Source organism: Trichechus manatus, unplaced genomic scaffold, assembly GCF_000243295.1.
Source record: "Trichechus manatus latirostris isolate Lorelei unplaced genomic scaffold, TriManLat1.0 scaffold00166, whole genome shotgun sequence".
In the NCBI taxonomy this organism is placed as follows: domain Eukaryota; kingdom Metazoa; phylum Chordata; class Mammalia; order Sirenia; family Trichechidae; genus Trichechus; species Trichechus manatus.
This window is the reverse complement of record NW_004444102.1, coordinates 5,143,572-5,171,555: the sequence shown is the minus strand read 5'-3', so window position 1 is coordinate 5,171,555 and position 27,984 is coordinate 5,143,572. Positions and strand designations below refer to the sequence as shown.

At 50.8% G+C, this 27,984-nt stretch overlaps 1 protein-coding gene across 3 annotated transcripts; it reads left to right on the top strand.

Moving 5' to 3' along the window:
• Positions 1-1,591: 1,591 nt before the first annotated feature.
• Positions 1,592-27,763, top strand: PRXL2A (peroxiredoxin like 2A). Of its 3 annotated transcripts, none has more exons than XM_023740892.1 (7): positions 1,592-1,715; positions 14,701-14,839; positions 15,233-15,395; positions 19,697-19,788; positions 22,793-22,933; positions 23,595-23,759; positions 26,406-27,763. In XM_023740892.1, the coding sequence occupies exons 3-7, from the start codon at positions 15,251-15,253 to the stop codon at positions 26,517-26,519; spliced, it is 657 nt and encodes a 218-aa protein (XP_023596660.1). In that variant the 5' UTR covers positions 1,592-1,715; positions 14,701-14,839; positions 15,233-15,250; the 3' UTR covers positions 26,520-27,763. The 3 variants fall into 3 exon arrangements, with proteins under 3 accessions (XP_023596660.1, XP_023596659.1, XP_004386586.1); XM_023740891.1 differs by having other exon boundaries at positions 15,216-15,395; XM_004386529.2 differs by lacking the exon at positions 14,701-14,839 and having other exon boundaries at positions 1,664-1,715; positions 15,216-15,395.
• Positions 27,764-27,984: the final 221 nt, after the last annotated feature.

Genomic DNA, 27,984 nt, shown 5'->3' with positions numbered 1-27,984 from the left:
ATGGGTTTGTTATTGACTGCTCTCTTCCAGCAGGGCGAAAAAAGTTTAACCCTGCTGCAAAGTCGGTTAGCAACTTTGGTGGAAAAAAAAAGGCTAGTGAAGCTGCAGGCAAGATCCGTTTTGGGTCAGGTATTTTTAGGCTCGTGGGTAAGAAAAATCTCTTGAAATAAAAGTAAACTATTTTTAGTAAAATTTTTTTCATAGAAGTCAGGCAACATCCCAGCAGTCAGTACAGACACTCGCCACCGACGCCACCCTCCGCCGAGTGGCCAGCATTTCAGGGTGAAAGAGACAGTGGGGAGGGGTTGGAGGTTGGCGATTCTGAATTTGTTCCTAAAGCCTGAAGACGCACTCACTGGAATGCGTGGGCACTGAAGATTGCCTCTCCCCACTGTTAAAAAAAAAATTGAAACCCAAATAAATTAAAGCATAGGGTTTATTCGAGCAGTTATTCTGTATGTATATAGGGAGACCATTTTGTTTCCAAAAAAAACAACCACCAACTGGCGGGAGGTACGTTAGTTTCAACGAAACTTTTAAACAGAAGGAGTTGCATAGAAAATCAATTACTGGCTAATCCTAACGTGACTGATTGAACCATACCACACCCCCTTACTGAGACCATCTGGCATCAGGGTACTCGGTGGTCTCTGGCTCAGGGGAAGGGGAGAGGGACCCTTCTTTCATTTGCGCAAATCTTCGGTGTAGTCCGGAGGTTTAAAATGACAGAAACCAAAATCCAGTGCCACCAAGTCGATTCCGACTCACAGCGACCCTATAGGACAGAGCAGAACCTCAATTATTCAGGTGACAGAAGGCACCTCAATTATTCAGGGAATTCCAAGGGTTATCTCTCAGGAACCCATTGCCATCCAGTCGATTCCGACTCATAGTGACCTATAGGACAGAGCAGAACCGCTGCATAGGGTTTCCAAGGCGCAGCTGGTAGATTCGAGCTGCCCACCCCTTGGTTAGCAGCCGAACGCCTAACCACAAGGGAAATTACCTTAAGTTATATTCTTTGCATTAGATAAACTCTGAGGTAGTTTATGGCTAACAAATACCTTTGTCACAAAGGGACGTTTGCAAAGACTTAATCACTGTGTCAAACTGGGCCTCAGTTTCCTTATTATTAACACCCCACCAAAAAAAAAAAAAAAAAAAACCAGCTTAAAAGCACGCGGAGGACTGACGGTGACCGCCCAGGCTACAAGACAGCCGCTTCCAGACTCTGCGGGCAGTCCAGACCTCCTTTCTGCCCGCGGTCACCGACTCGCGGAGGACTGAACTGAAACCAGCCTCGTATGCACCAAGAACAAGGCCCCGGCAGGACCCGCTCGGTGAGCAGCGGCGCTCGGACCTCTGCTCCGGCGGGCAGCGGCGCCCAGGCTCGGCACGGCGGCGGCCCGGAGCTCCTCCACCGCGCGCCGGGCTCCTCCACCGCGCGCCGGGACCCTCACCCGGGACCGCACACCAGAGCTCCGCTAGCGGGGCGGGTCACGTGGGCGGGGCGGGGCGGGGCCCGGGAGGCTCAGGCGCGAAGCTGCGCAGGCGCGGGGTCCGCCCCTGGGACCCCAATCCCAGGAGGTTTCCCCAGGGCTGGCGCCGGGTGCCAGGCGCGAGAGCAGACGGAACGGGAGCGCCGGCGGTAGTGCTGCGCGCGGGGCCCTGCGAGGCAAGTGACGTCCGCGAAGGCTGGGTCCGCCGAGGCGCAGGTGAGGAAACCGAGGCACGGTGGGGTGCTGGGGCCGGCCGGCGGTGGCGGGTTTGTTAGGTGCCCAGCTTATGAAGTCCGCCCCTCGGCCGCGTGGTGCTCCCTCGGAGCCGGCCAGGCGCGGGCGCACCTGCAGGCCTAGAGCGGAGACCGCCCGCGGAGAGCAACGCCCCCTCCGGTCCGGGCTGCGCGGTCCGTGGGAGCTCCCGGCCGGGCTGCAGTCTGTGAGCGAGGCGGGCAGCACCACCGGCCGTGGGACAGGGGGCTGAGGACGGGGCGAGCCCGGGCTGGGCCCTGGCCGTCCTCGTCTCTGCCAGCGCGGGTCGAGTGTTCGCGGGGCGACGGGGCGAGCTGTTCTAGTTTTCTTCAGAGTCTCAGAGACGCACACCCCACTCCTGCCCAGGTTGCAAACTCGTCACTTAAAATTGGGAGGACCCAACGCTAAGGTTTAAAACCAGGCGCTGGGGTTTGGGGATGTAACGATGAACACGGCGGGGAAGGGAGGAGATGGTGGAGGTGGTCCCAGGCCCCCACCCCAAGTTAAGGCGGCCTGACAAGGCTGTGCGCAGGAGCCTCTTGTTACCACACCTTGCTGGTTCCACAGCCCGATTAGCCAGATCCCAATTTAGTTCTTGTTTTTTTTTAATTTTAATGTATTTTCCTTTGAGCCTGGCAGATGATAGAAAAGGAAAATAATTACCCATGGTTTATTTTGAAAAGCATTGCCCAGGAGCCAGCTCGTAGTCTTCCATGCTCCTTCTCAGCCCTAGAGACTGAGAATTGGGATTCAGAATGTGAACCCTGCCTCCTTGGAGCATAGCCGGTCGTCTGAAATCCTCCATTTTGTGTACAAACACTGCCAGGTCCTGTGCCATCCTCACAGTCATTGCTGTGTTTAAGCCCGTTGTTGCGGCCACTGGGTCAGTCCATCTCCTTGAGGGACTTCCTCTCTTCAGCTGACGCTCTGCTTTATCAAGCATGATGTCCTTCTCCAGGGACTGGTCCTTCCCAATAACATGTCCATAAACGTGAAACAAAGTCTTGCCATCCTTGCTTCCAGAGAGCATTCTAGCTGTACTTCTTCCAAGACAGATTTGCTCGTTTTTCTGGCAGTCCATGCTATATTCAATATTCTTTGCGAACACGCTAAGTCAGAGGCATCAATTCTTCGGTCTTCCTTATTCATTGTTCAGCTTTCGCATATATATGAGGTGATTGAAAGTGCCATGGCTTAGTTCAGGTACACCGTAGTCCTCAAAGTGACATCTTTGCTTTTTAACACTTTAAAGAGGTCTTTTGCAGCAAATTTGCCCAGTGCGTACATTGTTTGATTTCCTGACTGCTGCTTCCATGGGTGTGGATTGTGGATCCAAGTAAAATGTAATCCTTGACAACTTCAGTCTTTTCTCCATTTATCATGATGTTGCTTACTGGTCGGTTGTGAGGATTTTTGTTTTCTTTATGTTGCGGTATAATCCATACTGAAGGCTGTAGTCTTTGATCACCATCAGTAAGTGCTTGAAGTCCTCTTCACGTTCAGCAAGCAAAGTTGTGTCATCTGCATATCACAGTTGTTATTGAGTGTTCCTCCAATTCTGATGCCACTTTCTTCTTCATATATTCCATCTTCTTGGATTATTTGCTCAGCGCACAGTTGAATAAGTATGGTGAAAGGACACATCCCTGATGCACAACTTTCCTGACTTTACATCATGCAGTATCCCTTTGTTCTGTTCCAACGACTGCCTGTTGGTATATGTACAGGTTCCACATGAACACAGTTCAGTGTTCTGGAATTCCCATTCTTTGCAATGTTATCTGTAATTTGTTATGATCCACACAGTCATATGCCTTTGCATAGTATAGTCAGTAAAACAGTGGTAAACATCTTTCTGACATTCTCTGCTTTGAACCAGGATCCATCTGACATCAGCAATGATATCCCTGGTTCCACGTCCTCTTCTGAATCTGGCCTGAGTTTCTGCAACAGCCGCTTTTGAATGATTTTCAGCAAAATTTTACTTACATGTGATATTAATGATATTGATAATTTCCACATTCTATTGGATCACCTTTCTTTGGAATGGGCATAAATATGAATCTCTTCCAGTCAGTTGACCAGGTAGCTGTCTTTCAAATTTCCTGGCATGGATGAGTTAGCACTTCCAGCGCTGCATCGGTTTGTTGAAACATCTCAGTTGGTATTCCGTCAATTCCTGGAGCCTTGTTTTTTGCCAGTGCCTTCAGCGCACCTTGGACTTCTTCTTTCAGTACAGTTGGTTCTTGATAGCTGCTGAAGTGGTTGAACATTGGCCAAATCTTTTTTGATACGATAACTCTGTGTATTCCTTCCATCTTCTTTTGATGCTTTCTGAGTCATTCAATGTTTTGTCTGGAGAATCCGTCAACGTTGCAACTCGCGGCTGAAATTTTTTTTTCAGTTCTTTCAGCTTGAGAAATGCTGAAAATGTTCTTCCCGTTTGGTTTTCTAACTTCAGGTCTTTGCACATGTCATTATAATACTTTACTTTGTCTTCTTGAGCTGCCTTTTGAAATCTGTTCAGCTCTTTTACTTCGTTTCTTCCTTTCGCTTTAGCTACTCGATGTTCAAGAGCAAGTCTCAGAGTCTCTTCTGACATCCGTTGTGATCTTTTCTTTCTTTCCTGTCTTTTTAATGGGCCTTTGCTTTCTTCATATATGATGTCCTTGATGTCATTCCATAACTTGTCTGGTCTTCGGTCATTAGAGTTTAGTGCATTCAATGTGTTCTTGAGATGGTCTGTAAATTCAGATGAGATATACTCAAGGTTGTATTTTGGCTCTGGCTGACTTGTTTTAATTTTAGTCAGCTTTAACTTGAACTTGCATCTGAGCAATTGATCGTCTGTTCCATCTGTTCCATAGTTGGCCACTGGCCTTGTTCTGACACTGATGATATCGAGCTTCTCTATCATCTCTTTCTGTAGATGTAGTCGATTTGATTCCTGTGTATTGTATCTGGCGAGGTCCACTTGTATAAAAAATCAAAAATCAAACCCATTGCCTTTGAGTTGATTCTGAGTCATAGCAACCCTATAGTCACCATTTATGTTGTTGAGTAAGTCATTTATGTTGTTGAATAAGTCATTGGTCTTACAAAATTCTATCATGCAATCTCCAGCATCATTTTTATCACCAAGGCCATATTTTCCAGCTGCCAATCCTTCTTTGTTTCCAGCTTTCACATTCCAATCAGCAATAATTGTCAGTGCATCTTAACTGGATGTTTGATCAACTTCAGACTGCAGAAGTTGGTGAAAAACTTCAATTCCTTCATCTTTAGCATTAGTGGTTGGTGCGTACGTTTGAATAATAGTCGTATTAACTGGTCTTCCTTGTAGGCTAATGGGTATTATCCTTTCACTGACAGCACAGTACTTCAGGATAAATCTTGAAATGTTCTTTTTGACGATGACTGCGACGCCATTCCTCTTCACTTTTCATTTCTGGCATAGTAGACCATATGATTGTCCAGTTCAAAATGGCCAATAGCAGTCTGTTTCAGCTCACTAATGCTGCTCCTTGGAAACCCTGTGGGGCAGTTCTGATCTGCCCTGTGGGGTCGCTATGAGTCGGAATCGACTCGATGGCACACAACAGCAACAAAAATGCCTGGACATCAATCTTTATGCGTTCCTTTTCATATTTGTTTTTTCTTTCTTTTTTTTATTTATTGTGCTTTAGGTGAAAGTTTACAGAACAGATTAGTTTCTCATTCAAAAATTTATACACAAATTGTTTCATGACATTGGTTGCAATCCCTGCATTGTGTCAGTACTGTCCCCCTTTCCCTTTCCACCCTGGGTTCCCTGGTTCCATTCGTCCAGTTTTCCTTTCCCTTCCCACCTTTTTGTCCTTGTGTTTGGGCAGGTGTTACTCACTTGGTCTCATATACTTCATTGATCTAAGAAGCACATTCCTCATGGGTGTTATTGTTTGTTTTATAGGCGTGCGTAATCTTTGGCTGAAAGGTGAATGAGTGGCTTCAATTGTGAGTTAGAAGGGTGTCCAGGGGCCATAATCTTGGATTCCTGCACTTTCCGTCAGACCAGTAAGTCTGGTCTTTTTTGTCAATTTGATCTTTTGTTCTGCATTTTTCTCCTGCTCTGTCTGGCACCCTGTGTTGTAATCCCAGTCAGAGCAATCTGTAGTAGTAGCCAGGCACCATCTAGTTCTTCTGGTCTTCTAGGCTGTGGTTCATGTGATCCATTAGTCTTTTGGACTAATGGCACCTTGAGTCTTTAGTTTTTTTCACTCTCCTTTGTGCCAGAGTAGAAAAGACTGATAGTTGTATCTTAAGATGGACGCTCGTAAGCTTTTAAGACCCCAGACACTACCCACCAAAGTAGGAAGTAGAACATTGTCTTTAAGAGCTATGTTTTGTCAATTGACATAGATGTCCCCTCCTCTTCACTTTTGACAACTTCCAATTTTCCTAGATTCGTACTTGGTACATTCCACCTTCCAATTATTAATGGATGTTTGCAGCTGTTTCTTCTCATTTTGAGTCGTGCCACATTGGCAAATGAAGGTCCCGAAAGCTTGACTCCATCTCCGTCATTAAGGTCGACTCTACTTTGAGGAGACAGCTCTTCCCCAGTCGTATTTTGAGTGCCTTCCAACCTGAGAGGCTGATCTTCTGGCACTATATCAGACAGTGTTCATAAGGTTTTCACTGACCAGTTTTTTCAGAAGTAGACCGCCAAGTCCTTGTTCCTAGTCTGTCTTAATCTGGAAGCTCTGCTGAAACCTGTCCACCAAAGGTGACCCTGATGGTGTTTGAAATACCGGTGGCATAGCTTCTAGTATCACAGCCACACACAAGCCACCACATACGACAAACTGACAGTCAAGTGGTGGATTCTGGTGCTTAGCCTCCCTGTATGACAGTAGAACTGCCCCATAGTTTCCTAGTGTGTAATCTACAGGGGCAGATCACCAGGTCGCTTCTCTTACAGAGCATCTGGTGGGTTTGAACTGCTGACCTTTTGGTTTGCAGCTGAGTGCTTAACCATTGTGTCACCAGAGTTCCTTGTTTTAGGGTTAGTCATTGGCTAACGTGGAAATGAGTAAGAATCAGAAGAATTATACCTCACATTTATGTCATTTTGCAGCTTACAAAACACTTCCTACACATTTAATCCTTTGATTCTTGCAGTTCTGTAGGAGATATTTCAAGAATCATCCCTGTTTACTGACGCCATGTACAGATTCATACGGCTAATCGGAATTTGTTTGATCTTCATTGTTCTTCGTCTGATGCACTTCGCATTTCACCCCCCTTTGTAAGGACATGCCATTCACTTGCTATCTCTTGCTCCTAAAGAGAGACAGAAATCGTTTCTCAGGAGTGTTTTATCAGCGGTCACCTAAATGGCACCCAGGAAGGGTGGTTAGGACTGGAATTCTGTGGCTCTCAGCCCCAGGGTCTCAGGATCCCTGAAATAACGCAGCTCTCATGCCCGCTGGGCATTTGCCTCTTTGTGAAATGTTGAGCAGAGATTCCGAGTCTCCCGCCTGAGGCTTGTGTGGCAAGAGCTGTGTGGAGGCCCCCGGAGGGAGGCAGCCTCACCTCTGAGCCCTGTAGCCTCTAGCCCAGGGAGAGTACAGCTGGGCTGTGCCCTTTGCCTTCTCTGGCACTGCCGACACAGAAGGCAGGGCCGGCAGCTGCTGAAGGAACGGCAAGGAGTGAACTGTGGAGTGGACAGTCGGGCCAGAGGCTCCCACCAGACCTAGAACTTCAGCCAGGAGGCAGGACTGCAGGGGCACGGCTGGAGAGCGCTTTCGTGTTTCGTGTCTGTTATGCTTCACCGTCAGGAGTTAATGAATCTAAGCCCTGCAGAGAAGAGAGAATGCTGCCTTCAGTTCTGTAGTGCTTCACCGCGCTTCACATTGCTCATCTCATGTTCAGAGTGCCCTTGTTTTTAAGAAGAAGCTACTGAGGCTCCAAGGGACATGGTGACCTCTCAGGGTTGAAGAGTGAGAGCCCAGCTTTTCTGCCCTGAAGCCCAGTGTCTTTTATGGTATCAGCCTTGCCCTCCTGCCCACAGCCATGTGACATAACAGAGCTGGCATTCTGAGCCCAGACAGGAGGCTGTACAAGCGAGGGGCACAGTGGCCACATCTGCTGGGGTCTCTGCAGCTTCAGGCTCACCAGTCAAAGGGAAGGGCCTCTCCCAGTCCCCACTGGGTCACCCTCAGCAGTGTCTCAGTTTCCCAGTAGCTGACTGTTCTGCTTTCAGCATCTGTTCAGGACTTTCTGAATCTGGCATCTGAGAGGAGGGCTGGTCCCAAGTCGGACAGACAGTCATCCCAGGGAGCAAAGCAGGGAGTTTTAGACGGGGAGTTGGGGAGGGCTCACTGCAGGTGGCCAGTGCTGTGGTGGGGGTATTGGTGGTTCGGTGGTAGAATTCTTGCCTTCCATGCGGGAGACCTGAGTTTGATTCCTGGCCAGTTGTCGGTGAAGCTTCCAGCTAAGCTGGACTAAGAAGAAAGGCCTGACAATCTACTTCCAAAAATCAGCCAGTGAAAACCCTGTGGATCACTGCAGTCCGATCTACATCCAGTCTTGGGGATGGTTCAGGACCGGGCAGTGTTTTGTTCTCTTGTGCACGGGCTACCACGAGTCGGGCCGATTCAGCGGCAGCTACCAACACTTCCGTGGCACTTGCAGGCATCTGCTGTGCTTGGGGGCCCTGGGGGCCTCTGTCATCAGGCTGCTAAACCAGCATTTTTAAGCCTGCTTCTTTGTCTTCCAGAATTGGCAGTGCCTCGTTACTAAAGGGAGCAGAGGTGGAGAATGGCTTTTCAGTCATATGAGTAAGGGCTTTGGTTTCTAAGCTGCTTGAAAAGGACCGGGCTTGGGAGAGGCTGGTGTCCCTCTGGTTGCCAGGTTTTCCTGCCCTGTTCAGGAGGCGTCTTGCTCTGAGCCCGCCCTCTGACGGCCCCCTTCCCGAGCCCCATCCCCACAGCGTTCCAGCCTCCGGGTGCTTCCCCTGGCAGCCTGGCCAGGGGTCCCTGGCTGGCTACCTGGGACCAGGAGTATCCAGTGCAGTATAAACAGCCATGGGAGACCCTGACCCCAGTGCTGGCGTAGCCGTTGGCACCCGCCCACCCCCCCACCCGTGTGACCGTGGACTAGTCGGCCCCTTCTCTGGGCCTTAGTTTCCGCAGAGGGGTTGAGCAAGAACACTGCAGGAAGGAGAGAGGAACAGCAGAGAGCAGAGAAGGAAGGGAAGCGTTCTTTCCAGGCTTGTTCACTGAGGGCCTGAGGTCAGCACCCCTTTCCTGCTTCTCCCTCTCTCTGCCTCAGGCCGGCTAATTCTGAGGAGGGAGGATCCCCTGGGTGGGGCTGGGCTGGTGTAGCTTTGATGTTTGGGATATGGCACTGTCTCTACTTGCTTCAGATATGCATTAACCCCCAGATGCTGCCCAGAGGCAGCTCCCTGAGCTGGCAGTCAGGCCAAGGGAGGAGGCAGGCAGTGAGGGCATGCATACCCAGCAAGACGGCAGTATACGGGGTGCTGTCACGGCCTTCTGGACATCAGACTCCTGTAGCTGCGATCACGTGGTGCTTTAGAGGCGAGAGCACCTCGTGGATTTTCTAGTTCCTTCCTCTGTACAGATGAGGAGACCTAGGCCCAGAGTGTGTTTGTAGCTTATGTCAGATCATCCTGCCTGTGAGCAGTGGAGCTGGGACCCATCCAGAGGTCTCCTAAGCCCCAGGCCTGAGTGTTTTCTGTGAGGTCATTCTGTCTAGAATGACCTTCCTTAGCTCCAGCTCTGCCTCACTGTGGCATCTGAAGAGTGAAATTCAGATCACTTCATTAAGCATTGAATGCCTGCTAATTACAGGATCTGCATTCAGTACTGGGGAAGCAAGAACGGGTAAGACCACAGCCCCTGTCCTCAGGTTGCACGAGCATATTGTGGAGCCGGCCACATAATAACTAAAATACAGAGTCCGTTTGCTTGTACAACACAAAGGTGCGTGTGTGCACACATGCACGCACACTATGTAATCAGAGTGGCTGCAGTTGGAGGCTTTCGGAACAGGCTTTGGAGAGACTGTTATTTGTTCTGGACCTTGCAAATAAAGAGGCATTCACCTGGTTGGCCTGGGTGAGAGGGCATTCTGGGTGAAGGAAACAACACGTTTGTCAGTGTGGAGGCTTGACAGCACGTGTTGTGGTCCTTGCACCTGGAGTGGTCTGATGGGCCGTGAAGTGACAGGGAAGAGGCCAGATTGTGGGACTGAGGCTAAGCGGTAAGGGGCCCTGCCGGTTGTGCTGGGGTTCAGTCTGGGTGAGGGCCTGGAAGCGTGGGACGGTGCGTTGGGATCGCTCTGGCTACAGCATGGAGTGTGAGCTGTAGAGGACGAGACTGGAGCTGAGCCAAGGCCAGTTCTGCCATTATTGAGACAGGCCAGGTGGGGCTGGCTTGGACGGCAGCAGTGAGGTTGAGAGGAGGATGGGTCGCATACACATTTTATAGGATGGACAGAACTTGGTGACTGGTGAGATGTGGGCAGAAGGGAGGAGGAAGAGTGAAACGTGGCTCGCAGTTTCTGGCTGTACCGTTTGCTCACCTTGGAGACTCTGGAAGAGAAGCTGATTTGGAGGAGGTCGGTTTTGGACACGGTGCAGCTGAGTTGCTTGCAGAACCTGCAAGTGGAAACTTTGGGTCCAGAATAGCAATAGGGACTTGGAAGTCAGTGGCAAGGTGTGGTGGAAGCCCTGGGAGTAGGTGGGTCGTCCAGGAAGGGCGTGTGGATGGAGAGGAGCCATTGACGTGGCAGAAGGAGAAAACGCAAGGGAGGTGAAGGACGGGCGGCAGACGAGGGGCCTCGGGAGCTGCTGGCGACTTCCTGGGCAAGGGCCCCAGGAGCCATAGAGAAAGGGACGGCACCCCTGCTTACACGCCATACGAGGTGCGTGTGTTCACACGGGAACGCACACTGTGTCCTCAGCGGCGGGGGGCAGCTGACTGTCAGGGCGCTGCACTGCGGGCTCTGCTCCACTGGCTGCGCGGGGTATCAGAGCGGGAGGCTGCTGGCACTCGGTCAGTGTCACAGCCTGCATGACTGCCAGTGACTCAGAGCTCTGCTCAAGTGTTTGAAGGGTTGGGGGGCCCTGGCAGGTCCCCACTCTGATGTTTCCTGGAGGTTGACTGTTGGCAGCTGGAGGAGTCCCGGGCTTCTGAGTGGCCTGGTCCCCATCTGTGGAGTGCCTGAGCTCTGAGCGCCCTCGCTGATGCCTGCCTGCCTCGTACCCACTCCCCCTCGCTGTGAGTCAGCCTCTGTCAGCAGGAACGGGTGTCAATGTTGCGGATGGTTTGAACTGCCTGAGCTTGGGGATGGGGGGCAGGTATGCGCTGGGAGGGGAGGCGTCTGGTGAATCAGAGGTGACAGTGAAGAGATGAGCCGGACATGGAAATGTGGTGGGGTGCGTAGCTGTGAGGAGGAACCAGGAATGAGCAGACTCCAGGGGGGAGCTGGCTTTGATGGAATCAGGAGACGTCACTGGGAGCTCTAGGAGCCTTAGTACTCACCTTGCCCAGCACCCCTCCTCCCCCCAGTTTTGGATTTGAGGGAAATGAGGCCTGGGGCAGGATGGAGCCACCTTGGCCCAGGGAACGTAGCTGTCCTGCACCCCCACGCTCACCCCAGAGCAGAGCTGCCACCCTGAGCTGCCACAGCTGTTGTTATCTGTGGTCTTCTGGCTTCACCTTCTGTGGGAGAGGACCGAGCAGATAGCTGCGGTGGGGAACTGAAAACTGGCTGCATCAGGTGGGGGCTGTGTCTTCTGTAAACAGCCTTGCTGTTAGCTTTCAGAGAAACTGACCCTTTCCGTAGCATAGAAAGGGGAGGGAAGAGAAGGGACATCTGTTGTATGGTAAATTTCCTTTAGAGTAAATACAGTTTGACTATTTGATAACTCAGAAACTAAGTTGGTCTTCTTTCTCTTTGAGACAGAGGGGCTCCTACCCTTTGATGTGCAGAAACTCTCTCCTGAAGGTGTAAGAGTCAAGGTGTGACGGGAAGGACTGGGAGATCTGGGCCCAAGGACTGCTGCTTGCTGGCTCTGTGAACTTCTGTGAGCCTCCGTGTTGTCACTGTAGGACACGATCATCTGCACCACAAGACTGCTGTGCCAGTCAAACTAGGACACGTACATCTAGTAGCACTCAGTGCGTGCTGGTTTGCCGAGGCCCATGTGGAAGGGCGTTGTCTCGTTGAGATCCTGAAGCTCTCTGCCCCTCTCTCGGGGTGGGTAGCTGTGTGCCCTCACTGTGAAGCAGGGTTCCGTGGGCACACTCTAGGACATGTTGAGATGAGAATGCTTTGTAGCTTTGGGGGCCCTTGGCCCAGGGGCTGGCCCTGCACCCTCTCACTGGTGTTCACTGCTCCCGCCCAGCAGAGGAGCCCGCTGTGAGGCCCACTGGGCAGCCCACCTCTCACCCCTAGTCCTGGTAGCACTGTCACATCCCAATGCTGCAGGCCTGAGGGTGAGGGCCACCAAAGGGCCAGTTCTCTGCTCACACTCGCTGCAGCGCAGCCAGGGGGTGGAAAGCAAGGCTCCAGGTAGTGTTGAAGCTCACCTCTCGCTCATCTGCCCTTGAACGTGAGGGGTGGAGGGGACCATTGGAACATGGACGTTTGAGTTCTCAGGGTACCTTCGGCACAGATGTCTATCCCCCAGTCAGCCTGCTGCTTAGCGCAGGCCCTTCCCAGCCCTCTCCTCCTGCCCCTGAGTCCTACACCTGCCCCCAAACCACTTCCCTCTGTGTCCTCCTGTGTCTGCCCAGGCCAGACATTACCGCATCTCATCCCCACATTCCCATAGTGGCCCCAGTGCCTCGCCTTCCCACCGGCATTTCTGTTATCTATGTACTAGGTCTGCATCTGCCTGAGAATTGTGTGTCATTTAGTTTTGTGTCCTCCCGAAGTGCTATTTAAGAAAGGGGGACAGTGAAGGTCCTTGAACTTCTGGAAATGCACTGATGTGTCCCACGAGTGGACATGAATCCTCTTGTACGGTAGGTCTGCATTGGCCTTTGTGTGCTCACTCAGAGGCGTTTATCAGATCTGATCAGGGACCCAGCCACGTGTTCTGAGTCATACACGTCAGGATGCCAGGGAGGCTTTGGAAGTGCATGAAGGTAGATTGTTCCAGGCTCCGGGGAGTCTCCTGTTTACAGCAGGTGAGAGATGTGGTTTCCCCCCAATTGTTCTGTGAGCTGTAATCCGGTAAGGTGTAACCTGGCCACATAAAAAGATTGGAGCAGGCCCATTGAAGGTTGTTCTTTCCTGCGTGACCCAAAACTTTGGCCTTCCATCAGTGTTCGTCTTTGCCATCAATTCTAAATTCATGTCAGACACACTGACGACAGGCCCTGTGCCGGCCATCGGAGATTTGGGGTGAGGAACGGACAAACGTGGGCCCATGTCAGTTTGTCAGACACGTTGGAAGGGTCGTGGGTGAGGTGTGACACACAAGAGAGAAGGCAGTGAATAAACACCTCTTGGGGTGGGAGTAGGGGGTGGGCAGGGTTCCGCAGGCTTCCTGAAGAGGCGTCTGGGTCTTGAGACTAGAACAAGGTGGGGCCTGCAGGCAGTAGCATGGAGATATGTTTGTGTCTTTTGTGTTACTAGAACCATGGCTGCCCTCCCACAGTGACCTGGGGAGTGAGTAGGGCCTAGCTGTCCAAGGCCAGCCTGCCCCAAAGGCTGTACTTTATTCTGTGGCTTATGGCCAGCCAGGCACGAAATCCTGCATGCTTTGCTCTAGGACTAAGCTTCTCAGACTTTAGCATGCATGTGACCTGCCTGCTGATCTGAAGGAAAGGTGGTGTGGAGTGCCACAGTTCTGATGTGGGGCTGTGGAGTGGTTTCTGACGAGGCCTCAGGTGATGCCAGGGCTGCGGTCCAGGACCACGGACTCCCAGCAGAGTCCCTCCAGTCTAAGATTCCAGCCCACCCTCACCACACACGCACTGGCCTCCCCACCTTTTCCTCTCCTGAGATGCCAAGTTCTTCTTTCTTCAATGCTGTTTTCATTTGATCATCCCCTGCCTGGAAGCTCCCTTTTATTTCCTGACTGAACTGCTCAGGCCGGCATACTCTAGTCTGTCCTGCTCTTTCCCCCCAAAGTCGCCATCACTGAGCTACTCCCACCCCAGCCTTATGGTGGTGGGCCCCTGGCAGCGCCCTCCCTTGGCATGTCACAAGGATTTCCAGGCCTTTGCTCAGTCCTTTAGAAGAATTCTCTTCTCAGCCAGCTCTTGCAAGGGAGAGGTGAGTGTGAGGCTAGTTGGGCTGCCCACCCACGCACCCAGGCTTCCCCTCAGTGAATCAGACTGGTCCTTAGGGAGGAAGGCCCCAATATAAGCCAGATGCTAGGATGGCGTGAGGGCCAAATGGAAAGGGAGATATTGTAAGTGGTTGTCAGGAGAAAGAAGGCTGGATTGGGTCTCTGCCTCTGGTGCGGGGCTAGGCTGCTTCCAGGAGCTCCCACCCAGAAGCACAAGGCCTCCCAGCTGGAAGGAGTCTCAGTGAGACACCTGGGCTTGAGCTGGGGACAAGGCTGGACTCTGGCAGGACCTGCCTGCAACTCCATTGCAGTGGCAGAGCACCCACCCTCTGCTGCAGCAGACCCTCCAGCACCTTGCTCTTTCTGCTGCCATTCAGTCAACTATCATCCGTGTAGCTCTGTTCACAGGAAAAAAATGTCAGATGAGATACCAGAGTTTAACAGTGATCATCTCTGAGTGGTAGATGTACTGTGTCTCTTTTTTGTTTTTTCCATGAGCTTCTTTTATTTCTGTAATGAGTAAGCACTAAAGTTATTTGCAGTTGGTGGAAATTTACTGAGAGTACATACCTCCCATGAGCGAGGTTCTGCAGGCACTGACGGGCTGGATGGTGGGCTGTGGGCTCTGTTTCTCAGGCACTGAAGACTGAAGAGGAGGAAAGAGAGGTAGCAGCGTGGTGTGGTTGGTGTTCTGAGTCTCCTCTGATCACAGAAGAAAAAGCTGCCCCTTCCCCAGGGAGGCAATAGCTGAGCCAGCGGATTGTGAAGGAGACAGGTACTGACCAGGAGGGGAATGAGGGGATGTAGTGTGGAAGGGCACCACAGACTCAGGGCCACAGCCTTGGGGGTCGGGGAGAAGGAGACAAGAGAAGCATCCGGAAAGGCTGGCAGGTCTCTGTCATTGCTCCTGGCTACTTGGTGAGCTCCTCCGGGCAGGAGCTGCCATGTGACTGTGGGATCCCTAGACTCTTGTAGCAGCAGATGCTCAGCAGCCCTTGTGTGGTCTCATCTCTGACGCTGCTGTCCCTTCCTTCCCCTCGTCTCCGTGCCTCCTGGCTGGCTGCCCGCCCAGCAACAGCCTTGCAAGGAAGATCAGATTCCAGCTATCCTGTGGGAGCAGTAACGCTTTCTTCCTTCCTCTCAATCTCCAGAAATGTCTTTCCTTCAGGACCAAAGTTTCTTTACCATGGGGATGTGGTCCATTGGTGTGGGGGCCCTCGGGGCTGCTGCCGTGGCACTGCTTCTGGCCAACACAGACATCTTTCTGTCCAAACCCCAGAAAGCAACGCTGGAGTATCTGGAGGACATAGAACTGAAAACACTGGGGAAGGGTAAGTGGTGACCCGCCGGTCTCAGTACTTTTCCAAGGCGCTGGGACTCGGTGTTACTTTTTTTTTTTTTTTTTTTTTTGCTTTCTTTCTTTCTAAACAGCTCTTTTTTATTGAAAAGGCTGTATAGCTAGCAACATTAGGAAAAATTTAATAACACTTTTTAAATGACCGATAATTCCATCTGCATCTGTGGAAAGAGATGATGGAGAAGCTTGATATCATCAGTCAGAACAAGGCCAGGGCTGACTGTGAAACATATCTATCAATTGCTCAGAAACAAGTTCAAGCTGAAGCTGAAGAAAATTAAAACAAGTTCAGGAGAATCAAAGTATGACCTTGAGTACATCCCACCTGAATTTAGAGACCATCTCAAGAATAGATTTGATGCGTTGAACACTAATGACTGAAGACCAGACAAGTTGTGGAATGACATCAAGGACATCATACATGAAGAAAGCAGAAGGTCACTTAAAAGAGAGGAAAGAAAGAAAAGACCAAAATGGATGTCAGAAGAGACTCTGAAACTTGCCCAGTAGCTAAAGTAAAAGGAAGAAATGATCATGTAAAAGAGCTGAACAGAAGCTTTCAAAGGGTGGCTTGAGAAGACAAAGAAAAGTATCATAATGAAATGTGCAAAGACCTGAAGTTAGAAGCAAAAGGGAAGAACATGCGCAGCGTTTCTCAAGCTGAAAGAACTGAAGAAAAAATTCCCACCTTGAGTGTGCAATAGTGAAGGATTCTATGGGCAAAATATTGAATGATGCAGGAAGCATCAAAAGAAGATGGAAGGAATACACAGAGTCACTATACCAAAAAGATACGGTTGCTGTTCAACCATTTCAGGAGGTAGCATATGATCAAGAGCCGATAGTATTGAAGGAAGAAGTCTAAGCTGCACTGAAGACACTGGCAAAAAGCAAGACTCCAAGAATTGACTGAATACCAGTTGAGATATTTTAACAAACGGATGGAACACTGGAAGTGCTCACTCATCTATGTCAAGAAATTTTGAAGACAGCTACCTGGCCAACGGAGTGGATGAGACCAATATTTATGCCCATTCCAAAGAAAGGTGATCCAACAGAATGCAGAAATTATCGAACAATATCATAAATATCACATACAAGTAAAATTTTGCTGAGGATAATTCAAAAATGGTTGCAGCAGTACATCGACAGGGAACTGCCAGAGATTCAAGCTGGATTCAGAAGAGGACGTGGAACGAGTGATATCATTGCTGATGTCAGATAGATCTTGGCTAAAACAGAGAATACCAGAAAGATGTTTACCTGTGTTTTATTGACTGTGCAAAGGCATTTGTGTGGATCATAACCAATTATGGATAACCTTGTGAAGAATGGGAATTCCAAAACACTTAATTGTGCTCATGCAGAACCTGTATGTCTTAGGCTGGGTTCTCTAGAGAAGCAAAACCAGTAAAGCGTATAAACATATTGAAAGAGATTTATGTCAAAGAAATGGTTCATCGATTGTAGAGGCCAGAACATCCCAAGTCCTTGGATCAGGATAGAGGCTTCTCTTGATGCACATAGCCACAGGGGCTAGATCAGCAGGTTGGAGAGCAGGGCTCCCACTCACAGGCTGTGAAGACTGAGGAATCCCAAGATCGGCAGATAAGCTGATAGCTCAGGCCCCAAGAACTGGAGGTCAGACAAACAGGAGGCAGCCGCAGGATCCAGAGCGAGCAAAAAGCCAGAATGTCCGCTTATATTCGGATGCAGGCCACACCCTCAAGGAAACTCCCTTTCAACTGCTTGGCTACTCACAGCAGACTCTATCATGGGAGTGATCACATATAAACACTGAGAATCATGGCCCAGTGCAATTGACACACAATCTTAACCATCACACTGTACATAGACCAAGAGGCAGTCGTTCAGACAGAACAAGGGGATACTGCATAATTTAAAATTAGGAAAGGCGTGCGTCAGGGTTGTATCCTTTCACCATACTTACTCATTCTGTGTGCTGAGGAAATAATCCAAGAAACTGGACTGTATGAAGAAGAATAGGGCACCAGGATTGGAGGAAGACTCAGTAACAACCTGCAATATGCAGATGATACAATCTTGCTTGCTGACAGTAAAGAGGACTTGAAGCACTTACTGATGAAGATCAAAGACTGCAGGCTTCACTATGGATCACACCTCAACATTAAGAAAACAAAAATCCTCACAACTGGACCAATAAGCAACATCATGATAAATGGAGAAAAGACGGAAGTTGTCAAGGATTTCATTTTACTTGGATCCACAATCAACACCCACAGAAGCAGTAGTCAGGAAATCAAATGACATATTGTATTGGGCAAATCTGCTGCAAAAGAACTCTTTAAAGTGTTAAAAAGCAAAGATGTCACTTTGAGGACTAAGGTACACATGACCCAAGCCATGGTATTTTCAATCACCTCATATGCATGTGAAAGCTGGACAGTGAATAAGGAAGACTGAGAAGAATTGATGCATTTGCATTACAGTGCTGGCAAAGAATACTAACTATACCATGGACTGCCAGGAGAAAGAACAAGTTTGTCTTGGAAGAAATGCAGCCAGAATGCTCCTTAGAAGCAAGGATGGTGAGACTTTGTCTTACATACTTTGGACATGTTATCAGGAAGGACTAGTCCCTGAAGAAGGACATCATGCTCGGTAAAGTGAAGGGTCAGTAAAAGAGAGGCAGACCCTTGACGAGCTGGATTGACACAGTGGCTCCCACAGTAGGTTCAAACCTGGCAGTGATTGTGAGGACGGCGCAGGATCACGATGGGTTGGAAGTGACTCGATGGCATCTAAGCAACAACGCGATACTTATTTTTATTTATGCACATTCTTTTTCATGTATACGTACATATTTTACATAGTTGTGGTCTTGGTGTAAGTGCCTTTACATTTTAGCTTTTCCTTACCAGAAGAGTTTGTCACTTCCTGTTCTTCTCTCTGTGATTATATTAGCAAATTGCTCCATGATATTTAGTAATACTGTACAGTTGTTTACTAAACCAGCCCTTCCAGATTGTGTTCTAAGTAATTCCAGGCTTATGAGATTTTCATGAAAAGGGGTTCCTGAGTCAAATAAGTTTGGGAAACACTCTTTATCTGATCCCATGTTTCTGATGCTTAGGACAGGGGTAGCCCTGTTGAGATGAGAGGTCTGGTTTATTACTGATGCAGGGTGGTCAGCCCTTACCCAGCGGTACAGCTGCATATATGGGGAAGCTCTGCAAGGTCACATTTGTAGGATGAGTTCCTCGACTGGGCAGTCTCCAGCTTGGCCCTGCAAATGGAAAGCCACTGTCCTCTGTTCAGTGTGCTGAGGGAAGGCAGGAGCTGTGATGTGCAGATTGATAATGTGGGCCACCTTGGTAAGGGACTAAGAAGCCCTCCAGGAAGCGACCTGTTTCACTTAGTTGAACCCAGTGTTTCCCAGTCTCATTTGATGATAGACTTCTTCCCCACCCCACCCCTTTTTTTTCCTGACATGGCATCCCTGCTGGGTGGACATGGATCCCTCTGGGAAGTACTAAATAAGAAGGGTTTATCCTTGTCAAGCCCTCCCCACTTCTCTCCTCCCAGACACTGTGGTGAACACTTTTATGTCCGTCTGTCTTTTAATACCGCAGCCCAGAGTGGTCGCTACCATTGCTACTATTACAAGTCACATAAGGAACCTGAGGGTAGCAGGGGAAGTAGGTGCCCCACTGCACGCACACAGCTAGATTCCGGCTTAGTCCGAGCAGGGGCTGGGCTTGAAGGGCAGGCCTGTACTACCTGAAAGCTTCCTCTTGGCACCGTCTGCCCTCCCCTCTCGGGAGTGTTGCAGTTAACATATTTAGGTTAAAAAAAAATTAATTTGTTGACTTAACGTCTTCAAATACATTTTTAAGAGTGGGGCTTATTTTTGTGAAAGTTTACAATCACTTCTAGATTTTGGCCATGTTCTGCCCTAAAGGATTGTTACAATGTCCAGTGACACCAGCAAAAAAAGGAAATTGCTCTTTTCCAATAATCTGTCAGTTTAGGATGTTCAAGTGTAAAAACAGATTGCGAGTAGGACTCTTGGGGTGTACAGTCGTGCGCTGCGTTAATTTTCCTCCGGAGTCTGAGTGTGCCCTGACTGTGTCCTGCTTGCCTTGTCCCACCCATGAAGTGCCCATCCTTGCCCTCTACTAGGCCTGGTTTCTGCTGGGGACGGGGCCCAGGGGTTTGAGGACTTGCTTGATGCCTGGAAGTCCAGTGGGCTGGGCTGGGGAGATCACGGGATACCCTTTTCTTTTCCCTCAGAACCCAGGACTTTCAAAGCAAAGGAGCTCTGGGAGGAGAAAGGCGCTGTGATTATGGCTGTGCGGAGGCCAGGCTGTTTCCTGTGTCGCGAGGTGAGTGCATTCAAGGGTCTGCCCAGTTAAAGGGTCTTGTCAGGTTGGGCCGTGCATTTCCAGCCAGGACCAAGGGTCTGGAGGCCCGCTTTAGCCTCAGTGAGCACTGGCCTGGTCTCTGTTCTTTCTCTGGGTATTTCTTTTGACGTATGCTCTGTTTCTGTTAATTTAACAATTCACCATCTCCTGCTGGGGTTACGACACATCTGGCTTTTTTTGGTACTCCCAAACCCTTTACCCTGTGTTGTGCTTCCTGTGTCCTGGATTCTCCTCCCCTTTCATCAGGGGCAGGGAGGGGGCGATTCCGTGTACCTGATGTTCAGGACAGGGACAGGCTTACGGAGATGAGAAGTCTGGTTTATGACTGATGCAGGGTGGCCAGCCCTTGCCAGTGGCACAGCTGCGCATACAGGGAAGCTCTGCAAGGTCACACTTGTAGGATGACCTGCCGTCTCTCCGCTCTGGGACCTGCCTGGAGTCTTCCCTGGACAGCTGAGTGCCACACACTGGAGCTGGCAGCTCTGCTGCTCTGCTGTGTGAACCTCGGCATTGCACCTGATGCTCGGCGAGATGTCAGGCGTGCCGACGGTGTGGGCGCAGTCGGCATGAGAGTTCCTCGACTGGGCGGTCTCCAGCTTGGCCCCACAAACGGCAGCCACTGTCCTCTGTTCAGCATATCGAGGGAAGGCAGGAGCTGTGATTGTCGAAGGACAAGATGCTGGTGTTGGAGGGAACGCTGGACTGACTGGGGTCCCGCCTCGCCACTTTGCAGGTGGATAAACGGAGGGCCAGGGCAGCTGGGGGACCTGTCATAGTTACACAGCCAGGTGGCGGTCAAGCCTGCGTTAGAGGCAGAAGACCTGAGTGCTGATGTCATTGTCTAGCCAGGGGAGAGCTGGGAATGACGGGATCCCTCTTCCGGAGACAACTTAGTCCTGTCCTGGTTGTCGCCCCCCCTTCCTCTGACTGACTGTCCTGGCCCAGAGGCATTCCTGTCAGCCTGGCTGGTCTCCCCTGTGCCTACCCGGCTGGGCTGGCCAAGAGCCGGCTTACACTGGGGGATGTGTATGATACACTGCAGTGCCTTACCTGTTAGGCTCGTTATCTTCCTAGTTCCTCACCTGAATCCCTGAAAAATAAAGCTTGTCGTTATTCTCATGTTCTGCAAGCGGAAGCAGGCGCAGAGAGGTTGTGACAGAGTCACACCGCTCTCGGGGGCCGCATGAGTTTCCTGCGGCTGCTGTAACGTTACCGCAGACTCAGCACAGCTGTATCATCTCAGTTCTGGAGGTCAGAGTCTAAATGGGCCTCACTGGGCTAAAGTCAGGTGTCACAGGGCTGGCTCCTCCTGGAGGCTCCAGGGGAGAACCTGTTTCCTTGCCTTCCCAGCCTCTGGAGGCCGCCTGCATGCCTTGGCTCGTGGCCCCGTCCTCCATTTTCAAAGCCAACAGTGGCCACTCGAGTCTTTCTTACATCACACCACTCAGACACATTTTAGGACCCTTGTGATTTCACGGGGCCCACCTGGATAAATGATCCAGGATGGTCTCCTTATTTTAAGGTCGGCTGATAGCAACCTTAATTCCATCTGCAACCTAACTCCACCTCGCTATGTAGCCTACACTATTCAAAGGTTCCTGGCTCCCAATACCAACACGGAAGCCTGTTGTGACTTGATTTCTCCATGTCCGTTAAACCCGAAAGGTTCGAAGAGCAGCTGCTGTCCCTGATTGTAACCTGTTTTCCTCTGCTCTGACCGTGCACTGGCAGAGCATTTTGTGGAAACTTAGGTTTCCAGAGGGATGCAGGGTGGGGGTGTGAGTCATTTTGAGTGACCTGGGGCAGAGGCGTGTGACTCAGTTTCTACTTCGTGGCTTTGCACAATGACAAACCTAGAGGAAGGAGCCCAGGAAAGTGACTAACTCCAGCTGACAAACAGGCAGTTGCTGACTACAGCTGACTGCACGTTGCCCTCTCCGCGCTGGCGCAGAGGTTGCCACGCACTGATGCCCTCGGTAAGTGTCCGGTAATCAGCCCGCCTTTGTTTGCTGTGCTTTTTTTCTTGTTCTAAAAGACAAACCACAAGTTAACCATAGTTGCCACCATACAGCGGTGTATTTGTTGGAGGCAAGCAGTTCTTACACCACATGTGAAAAAGTAATTTGTTCTTAAGGTCAGAGCTCTCCCATGACACATGCAGTTTCGATTATTCATCCGGCACGTTCCAGAAGAACCAGGGCCGTCTGTCCCACTCAGCTCGGCTGCACCCTCCCCATCGGCCACCTTCAGACTTTTCCATGTGGTGTCTAATGCTTTCTGTACGCTCAGCCATGTGCTAGGCATGAAAGGATACCAAGAAATGGAAGACGTAGTTTCTAACTGTGAGACCCCTCTGGGAACCTAAGGGACAATACTTGAGTCCTAACACAGAGACTTGGGACAGAAAATGTCAGCAGGCAGGGCAGGTGAGGTGTGCCCAAGAATGGGGGCTTCACTCCAGGCTGGCCAGGGGGCACTTTGGAGCACGGGCATACCTCTCCAAGGGTAGGGTTTGCGCTGGAGAGGGAAGGAGGGTCGTTGCAGGGAGGGGATGGACTGAGCAAAGGCCTGGAGGCAGCCATTTACGCAGCAGGAGTATTTGTCTGATAGGCCCCCGTGCTAGTTTGTTCTAGAGCGTGGGAGGGCTGGGAGAGGGGGAAAGAGAGGAGCGTCCTGGTGACGGGCAGAGGATTATGTTTGGGCTCAGGCTCTGTCGTCAGGACTTCTTCCCCCGTGGAAAGACAGCAAGCCTTGGCTGGGGAGAAGGCCCGACCACCCTGCACCAAGGCCCAGTGCCTAACTGGGACGGGCTCATGCTGGGCGGCACACGCCTTGATTGGTACGGCGGCTCTGCTGCCTCTGTCCTCTGCGTTCAGTGCCACCTGCGCTCAGGGCTTGTGGGGAAGTGGGTGTCTGTGGCTGCAGAACCACGGGCACGCACACCCTGAGCTCCTGTCTCCTGCAGGAGGCTGCAGACCTGTCCTCCCTGAAGCCCAAGTTGGATGAGCTGGGAGTCCCCCTCTACGCGGTGGTGAAGGAGCACATCAGGACTGAAGTGAAGGACTTCCAGCCGTATTTCAAAGGAGAAATCTTCCTGGATGAAAAGGTGTGTGTGCTGAGCCCGTCAGACATGGACTGACCTGAGGCGCTGTGCTTAGCCGTGAGAGGTTGGGGCCCAGGAGGTACCTGGCCTGGAGCTGCAGGCTGCCTTCCCTCCAGCTTCTCTGAGCCTGGGGGGCTGTCCTGATGCCCTGAGCAGAGGGAGCATGACCAGGCCCTGAAGTGGCTCCCCCAGTGGTGACTGAAGCCCGTCCTGACGTTTGAGCTCTGAGGTGAGGGACTAGCTGAAACCCCACCCACCGGGCTCCTGCTGCGGTGCGGGCGAGGGTCTAGCACAGACCCTGACCCTAATTCTCTGAGCGTGGTTCTTCACCTCTCCCGCATCTCTCCAGAATGTAGGCGTGTTAGAACCCTGTCGGGCACAGGTGCCCTGCGTGTCACTAACGAGAGGTCACAGTGAAAAGCTGCAGACCTGTTCCCCTAGGTCAGGCCTGCCCTGCGGTCGGAAGCTGCACCCAGGAGGGTGTTGTGTTTCCTCGGCCAGGTCGAGGGTGTTCCTGGACGGGTCTCTGTGTTGGGTGGAAGGGAGGATGTGAACTGGCAGGCTGGGTCTTTGCCTGAGGGGAATGCCCTATTCAGAACCTTTCCTTCAGGGAAAGGCAGGCAGTCAGCTACTGATGTGGGCTCTATCTGTCTTGTTCCTGCAGAAAAAGTTTTACGGTCCCCAAAGGCGGAAGATGATGTTTATGGGATTTGTCCGTCTGGGTGTCTGGTCCAACTTCTTCCGGGCCCGGAACGGAGGCTTCTCTGGAAACCTAGAAGGCGAAGGTTTTATCCTTGGAGGAGTTTTTGTGGTGGGATCGGGAAAGCAGGTAACTTCCTAGGGGTTCATTTACGTGTCTGTGCATGTCTGCGTCTGTGAGCGGGATACCCAGGCGGGGCTGACTTTCCATACTTCAGGTCTCCCAGCCTCCCTTCCAGAAAGCCAAGGAATATGAGAAGACAGGGAAGGGAATTGTCACCTTTCAAACATCCAGTCTCACATACGCGATCTCTCAGTACAGAGGGGTGCCGACGGCTTGGCCGTTTCTCAGACAAGGAACTTGAGACCGGGGCGGGTGGCCGCACATGGAGCCCAGGTGATCGGCGGTGCTGCTGGGTACTGAACCCCGGCTTCTGTTTCCTGTCCTCACACCGAAGCCCATCCTATCGGCAGTGCTACCTGGGTCTCCGTCAGGGAGTCAGTTCCCTGTAGTGTTCCCAGGCCACCAAGGACAGATGGTGGGAAAAGTGAAGAGGAAAGAAGGAATGAAAACAGACCTAATTGGGGGAAGTGGCAAAGAGATGTGGGGAGAGCTGCTTTTCCCTGCGAGGGTCTTGGTGTCAGGGTTGCCCTGGCGAGGAACCAGCTCCTTGCTATGGAGATGAAGAGCCGGCCTGGGCCCTGGGGGTGTTCTGCAGAGGAAAGGGGAGCTCTCTGTGGGCTGAGAGGCAGGTAGCAGGTGTGCCTCGCAGATTACAGACAGCCAAGGGGAGCTTTGCCCCGGGGGGTGCAGGCAGAGGCTGGGTGGACGTGTAGCGGGGACTGGGTGAGGTGGATGTGGGCTCAAGTGCAAGGAGAGAGGTGCAGGGGAAACACAGCCTGACCTCCAGGCCCGTCCTCCAGGCCCGTGGCTGCCAACCTGGGGCGCGGCGCTGGCGTTTGGCCCCATCTCTGAGGACAGGCTTGGCCTGCCTGGGTGGCGCTCACTGCTGTCATTGGTAGTGGTAGACTTGTCCCCGTTTAGTTAGTGGGAATAGAAGTCCTCCCATTGTAAGCTTTATTTTATAATCTCTGCCCTTTAAACCTTGGCAGCTGTACAGCTTGTCTGTATCAAAAGCTAGCATGATGCGGTCTCTGACTGAGCATAGACATATGTGCTGATTTTCTGGTTTTCTCTTCTGTCTGTCCTTGATGGCCTGGCCAGATCTATTTCATATGTATATCAGAAGGTCTTAGTAATCATGGCCGCCGTGAACGTCTGCCTTGTTCCAGGTAGTCATACACATGATCAATCCTCTTCTCACAACTAGTCGGGAATGTGAGGTATTTTTATCCCCGTCTACCTGTAAGGATGTGGGCCTAGAGATATGAAATAACTCAAAGACTCATAGCTAATCAGTGGTCTAGTGGAGCTCAGATCTGCCCTGCTCCAGGGACCCTGCCCTTTCCTGCCCATAGCCTCTCTCCGGATGGCTCCCAAGAGCCCTTCCAGGTACCCTTACACCTGGGCAGGCAACTTCCTCGAGGCTTAGCCTCTTCCTGCTGTGGCATTGGGGTCCCTGCCCACTCTCCATTTCTGCCTCCCCGCAACCCCCGGGGCAGGGCACGGCCCCCTGGCCAGCCGCCTCTTGCCTGGCCATGACTCACTTGGTGCTCATGGGCTCTCTGAGCTGGCTGGCATGCTCCTGGTGTTGCTGGGTGTGTTGTTTGACTCTGTTGGTGCTCCCTGGAGGCCCTGCCCCTCGCCTGCCCTGGTGGAAGTTTGACTGGGAGCAGGTTTTGCAGTCCCATTGTGCCAGGTGCCGCTCAGTGGGGATTGCCTTTGTGTGAATCATCTTTGAAGAAGCGGTAGGTGTGCACTATAGGGATTTTGAAAACAACAGAGCAGTGGAAAGCGGGGGTGGGGGGAGTGGGGGCCTGTTCTTTGAGCTCAGCCACCTGTGGACCGTCCATCAGAACAGAGCTTTCTGTTTGGTTATTTTACAGAAGGGTGTCTTACTGGACTAGATGTTCTGTTTTCATTTAGCAGTGTCTTGTGAACATTTTTCCATGTCATTACGTGGTCTTGCTCCGAGTTTTAATGACTGCGTAACGCTTGACTGAGCAGGTAGATCAGAAATCCTGATTGGCCTCCCTGTCGTCACCACAGCATGCTTGGGACTTCCATAGTGAGCATATTTACAGATGTTTACTTTTTTATTTAAAATGAGTTCCCAGTTGTACATAATGGGTCAAACAACTCTTTAACAAAGATTGCTTGATGCTGGTCTCAAACACGTTCCTTTATCTTTTTTACCACTTTCGGATGACTTTGGGGTATGGTATTCTGCACCTTGAAGCATCTGGCTTCATCACAAGTCAGCGGGCTCTAGTTTCTAAGGAAGACTAAAGGAAAGAGAAGCTCCCACTTTTCTGATGGTCTTTCAGAGCCTGACCTCGGAGCCCCACTTCACACCTTTGGGCTCTTTGGCGTTAGCTCATTCTGTTCTCTTACCTTCTGTGGGCCAGCCAGGCAGAGTGCTGTATCATTTATGCAGCCTTCCTCATCACCTTTGTGACTTCCTGCCGCCCAAGTGCTACTGTACAGACCTCGTGTTGTGGTGCAGCCTGGTGCCCGTGTCTGCCTTCCCCTTCAGGCTGAACTCCTGGGGGCAGGGCCAGGCCTCGTGGATCTGCGTCCTTGCCCAGCACAGAGCCTGACAGAGAGCCGGTGTCCCCACGGTGAGGACTGACATTCCCTCTTGTTTCCTTTCAGGGCATTCTTCTCGAGCACCGAGAGAAAGAATTTGGAGACAAAGTAAACCCAGTTTCTGTTTTGGAAGCTGCTAGGAAGATCAAACCACAGACCTTGGCCCCAGAGGGAAAATGATCTTGTTGAAACTGCCCAGCTCAGAGATACCTGGGGTACTCACTTGTGTTCATAGGAACTCACGCCCCTAAAGAGTTAGAAAACCATCTGTACCTTATTCCAGTATGGGTTATTAACGTGTTTGAAAAGTGTTCTCTGCTTAAGGCCTGATAAGGCAAAATATCCCCCAAAACAAGACTGACAAAAATCTAAGAAACTAGTGAGGGTAATTTCAGCTAAACCCTGGCAAACATGAGGCTTAAAGTTGACTACTGTACCTCATTACAGACGTATATAGTGTTTGATTGCTGCTATTTGAAACACTTTTTATTTTGTCTTCAGATTTTAAGGAAATTGGTATTTGACTTGAAATTAGAGAATAAAGGTTTTTGGCTTGTGTTGTCTATTACTGACTTCTTATATAATGTAAATCACACTCATGATGGAATTAACGTGCCCCAGCATGGTTTGATAACAGTAAATTATAAAGTGAAATCTGTTTTTTATTGTCTTCCATTCTAACCCTGGAGGTTCTCTCTCTGAAAAAAATGATCACCTCTGGCTCTAATAAAATTATATATCAGAAAGAATCATGGCTTTTAAAATCACCTATATATACAAGTTTTTCTGGTAAAACTAACAATAAAAATATTTACTGTAATGCTGGCTGAATTTAAACATTGGTGCCAAAGACATTAAAGTGAAAAGTCGCTATTCTCCACATGTACGGGGTAAAGCGGGAGAGGATGCAAGGGCTGTGTAAAAACGGTGTGGGGGAGGTGTCTGACCTCCTCTAACTTCACAAGCTCAACAGTCGAACCCGATTCCTATGAGGCGGAGGTCAGACATGCCTCCTCTCTCCACCATTTTGACAAAGTCTGACACCAATGATCCCTCCCACGGCACTCCCTACTTCTCTGCTGGGTTTGATAATTCATTGCAATGGCCACATAGAACTCACAGACAATACTCAACGATTATGGGGTTTATTAGGGAAGTAACAGGTACAATTCAGGCTCAGGAACACTAAGGATATAGGTTTTCCGTCAGGGCAGCCTGTTCCCAGCTGTGCTTGCAGGCATGCCTCTCCCTGGCCCTCTGCCTGTGCCCAAAGGCACTCAGGCTATCTCTCTGGAAGAAATGATCACCTCTGGCTCTAATAAAATTATATATCAAAAGAACCATGCCTTTTAAAATCACCTGTATATACAAGTCGTTCATTCATAAGACGGACGCGGAGTACCGGCTATCTCGCTCTGTGAGGCGGGAAACCCACTGTGCGGTCTCTCCTGCCACTGCTTCTTGCCGTCTTCAGGATTACAGCTTGCTGTGTCTCCTGGGTCCAAGAGCTTCTCAGCATGGGCGTCCCAGGTCCAAAGGCCATGCTCTCCGCTCCTGGCTGTTCTTGGTGGTGGGATCCTCTCTTCCCTGCCTCTGGGATAGCTCATTTCAAGCCCAGCGGGATGGCAAAACAGACCAGTCCCCT

What these genes read in the sequence shown, in the direction of transcription:
- PRXL2A (XM_023740891.1), top strand. Translation starts at nt 15,218, where the DNA reads ATGTCTTTCCTTCAGGACCAAAGTTTCTTTACCATGGGGATGTGGTCC. An exon ending in ACTGAAAACACTGGGGAAGG is followed by an intron (nt 15,396 to 19,696) that starts GTAAGTGGTGAC and finishes CTTTTCCCTCAG; the next exon opens with AACCCAGGACTTTCAAAGCA. An exon ending in GCTGTTTCCTGTGTCGCGAG is followed by an intron (nt 19,789 to 22,792) that starts GTGAGTGCATTC and finishes TGTCTCCTGCAG; the next exon opens with GAGGCTGCAGACCTGTCCTC.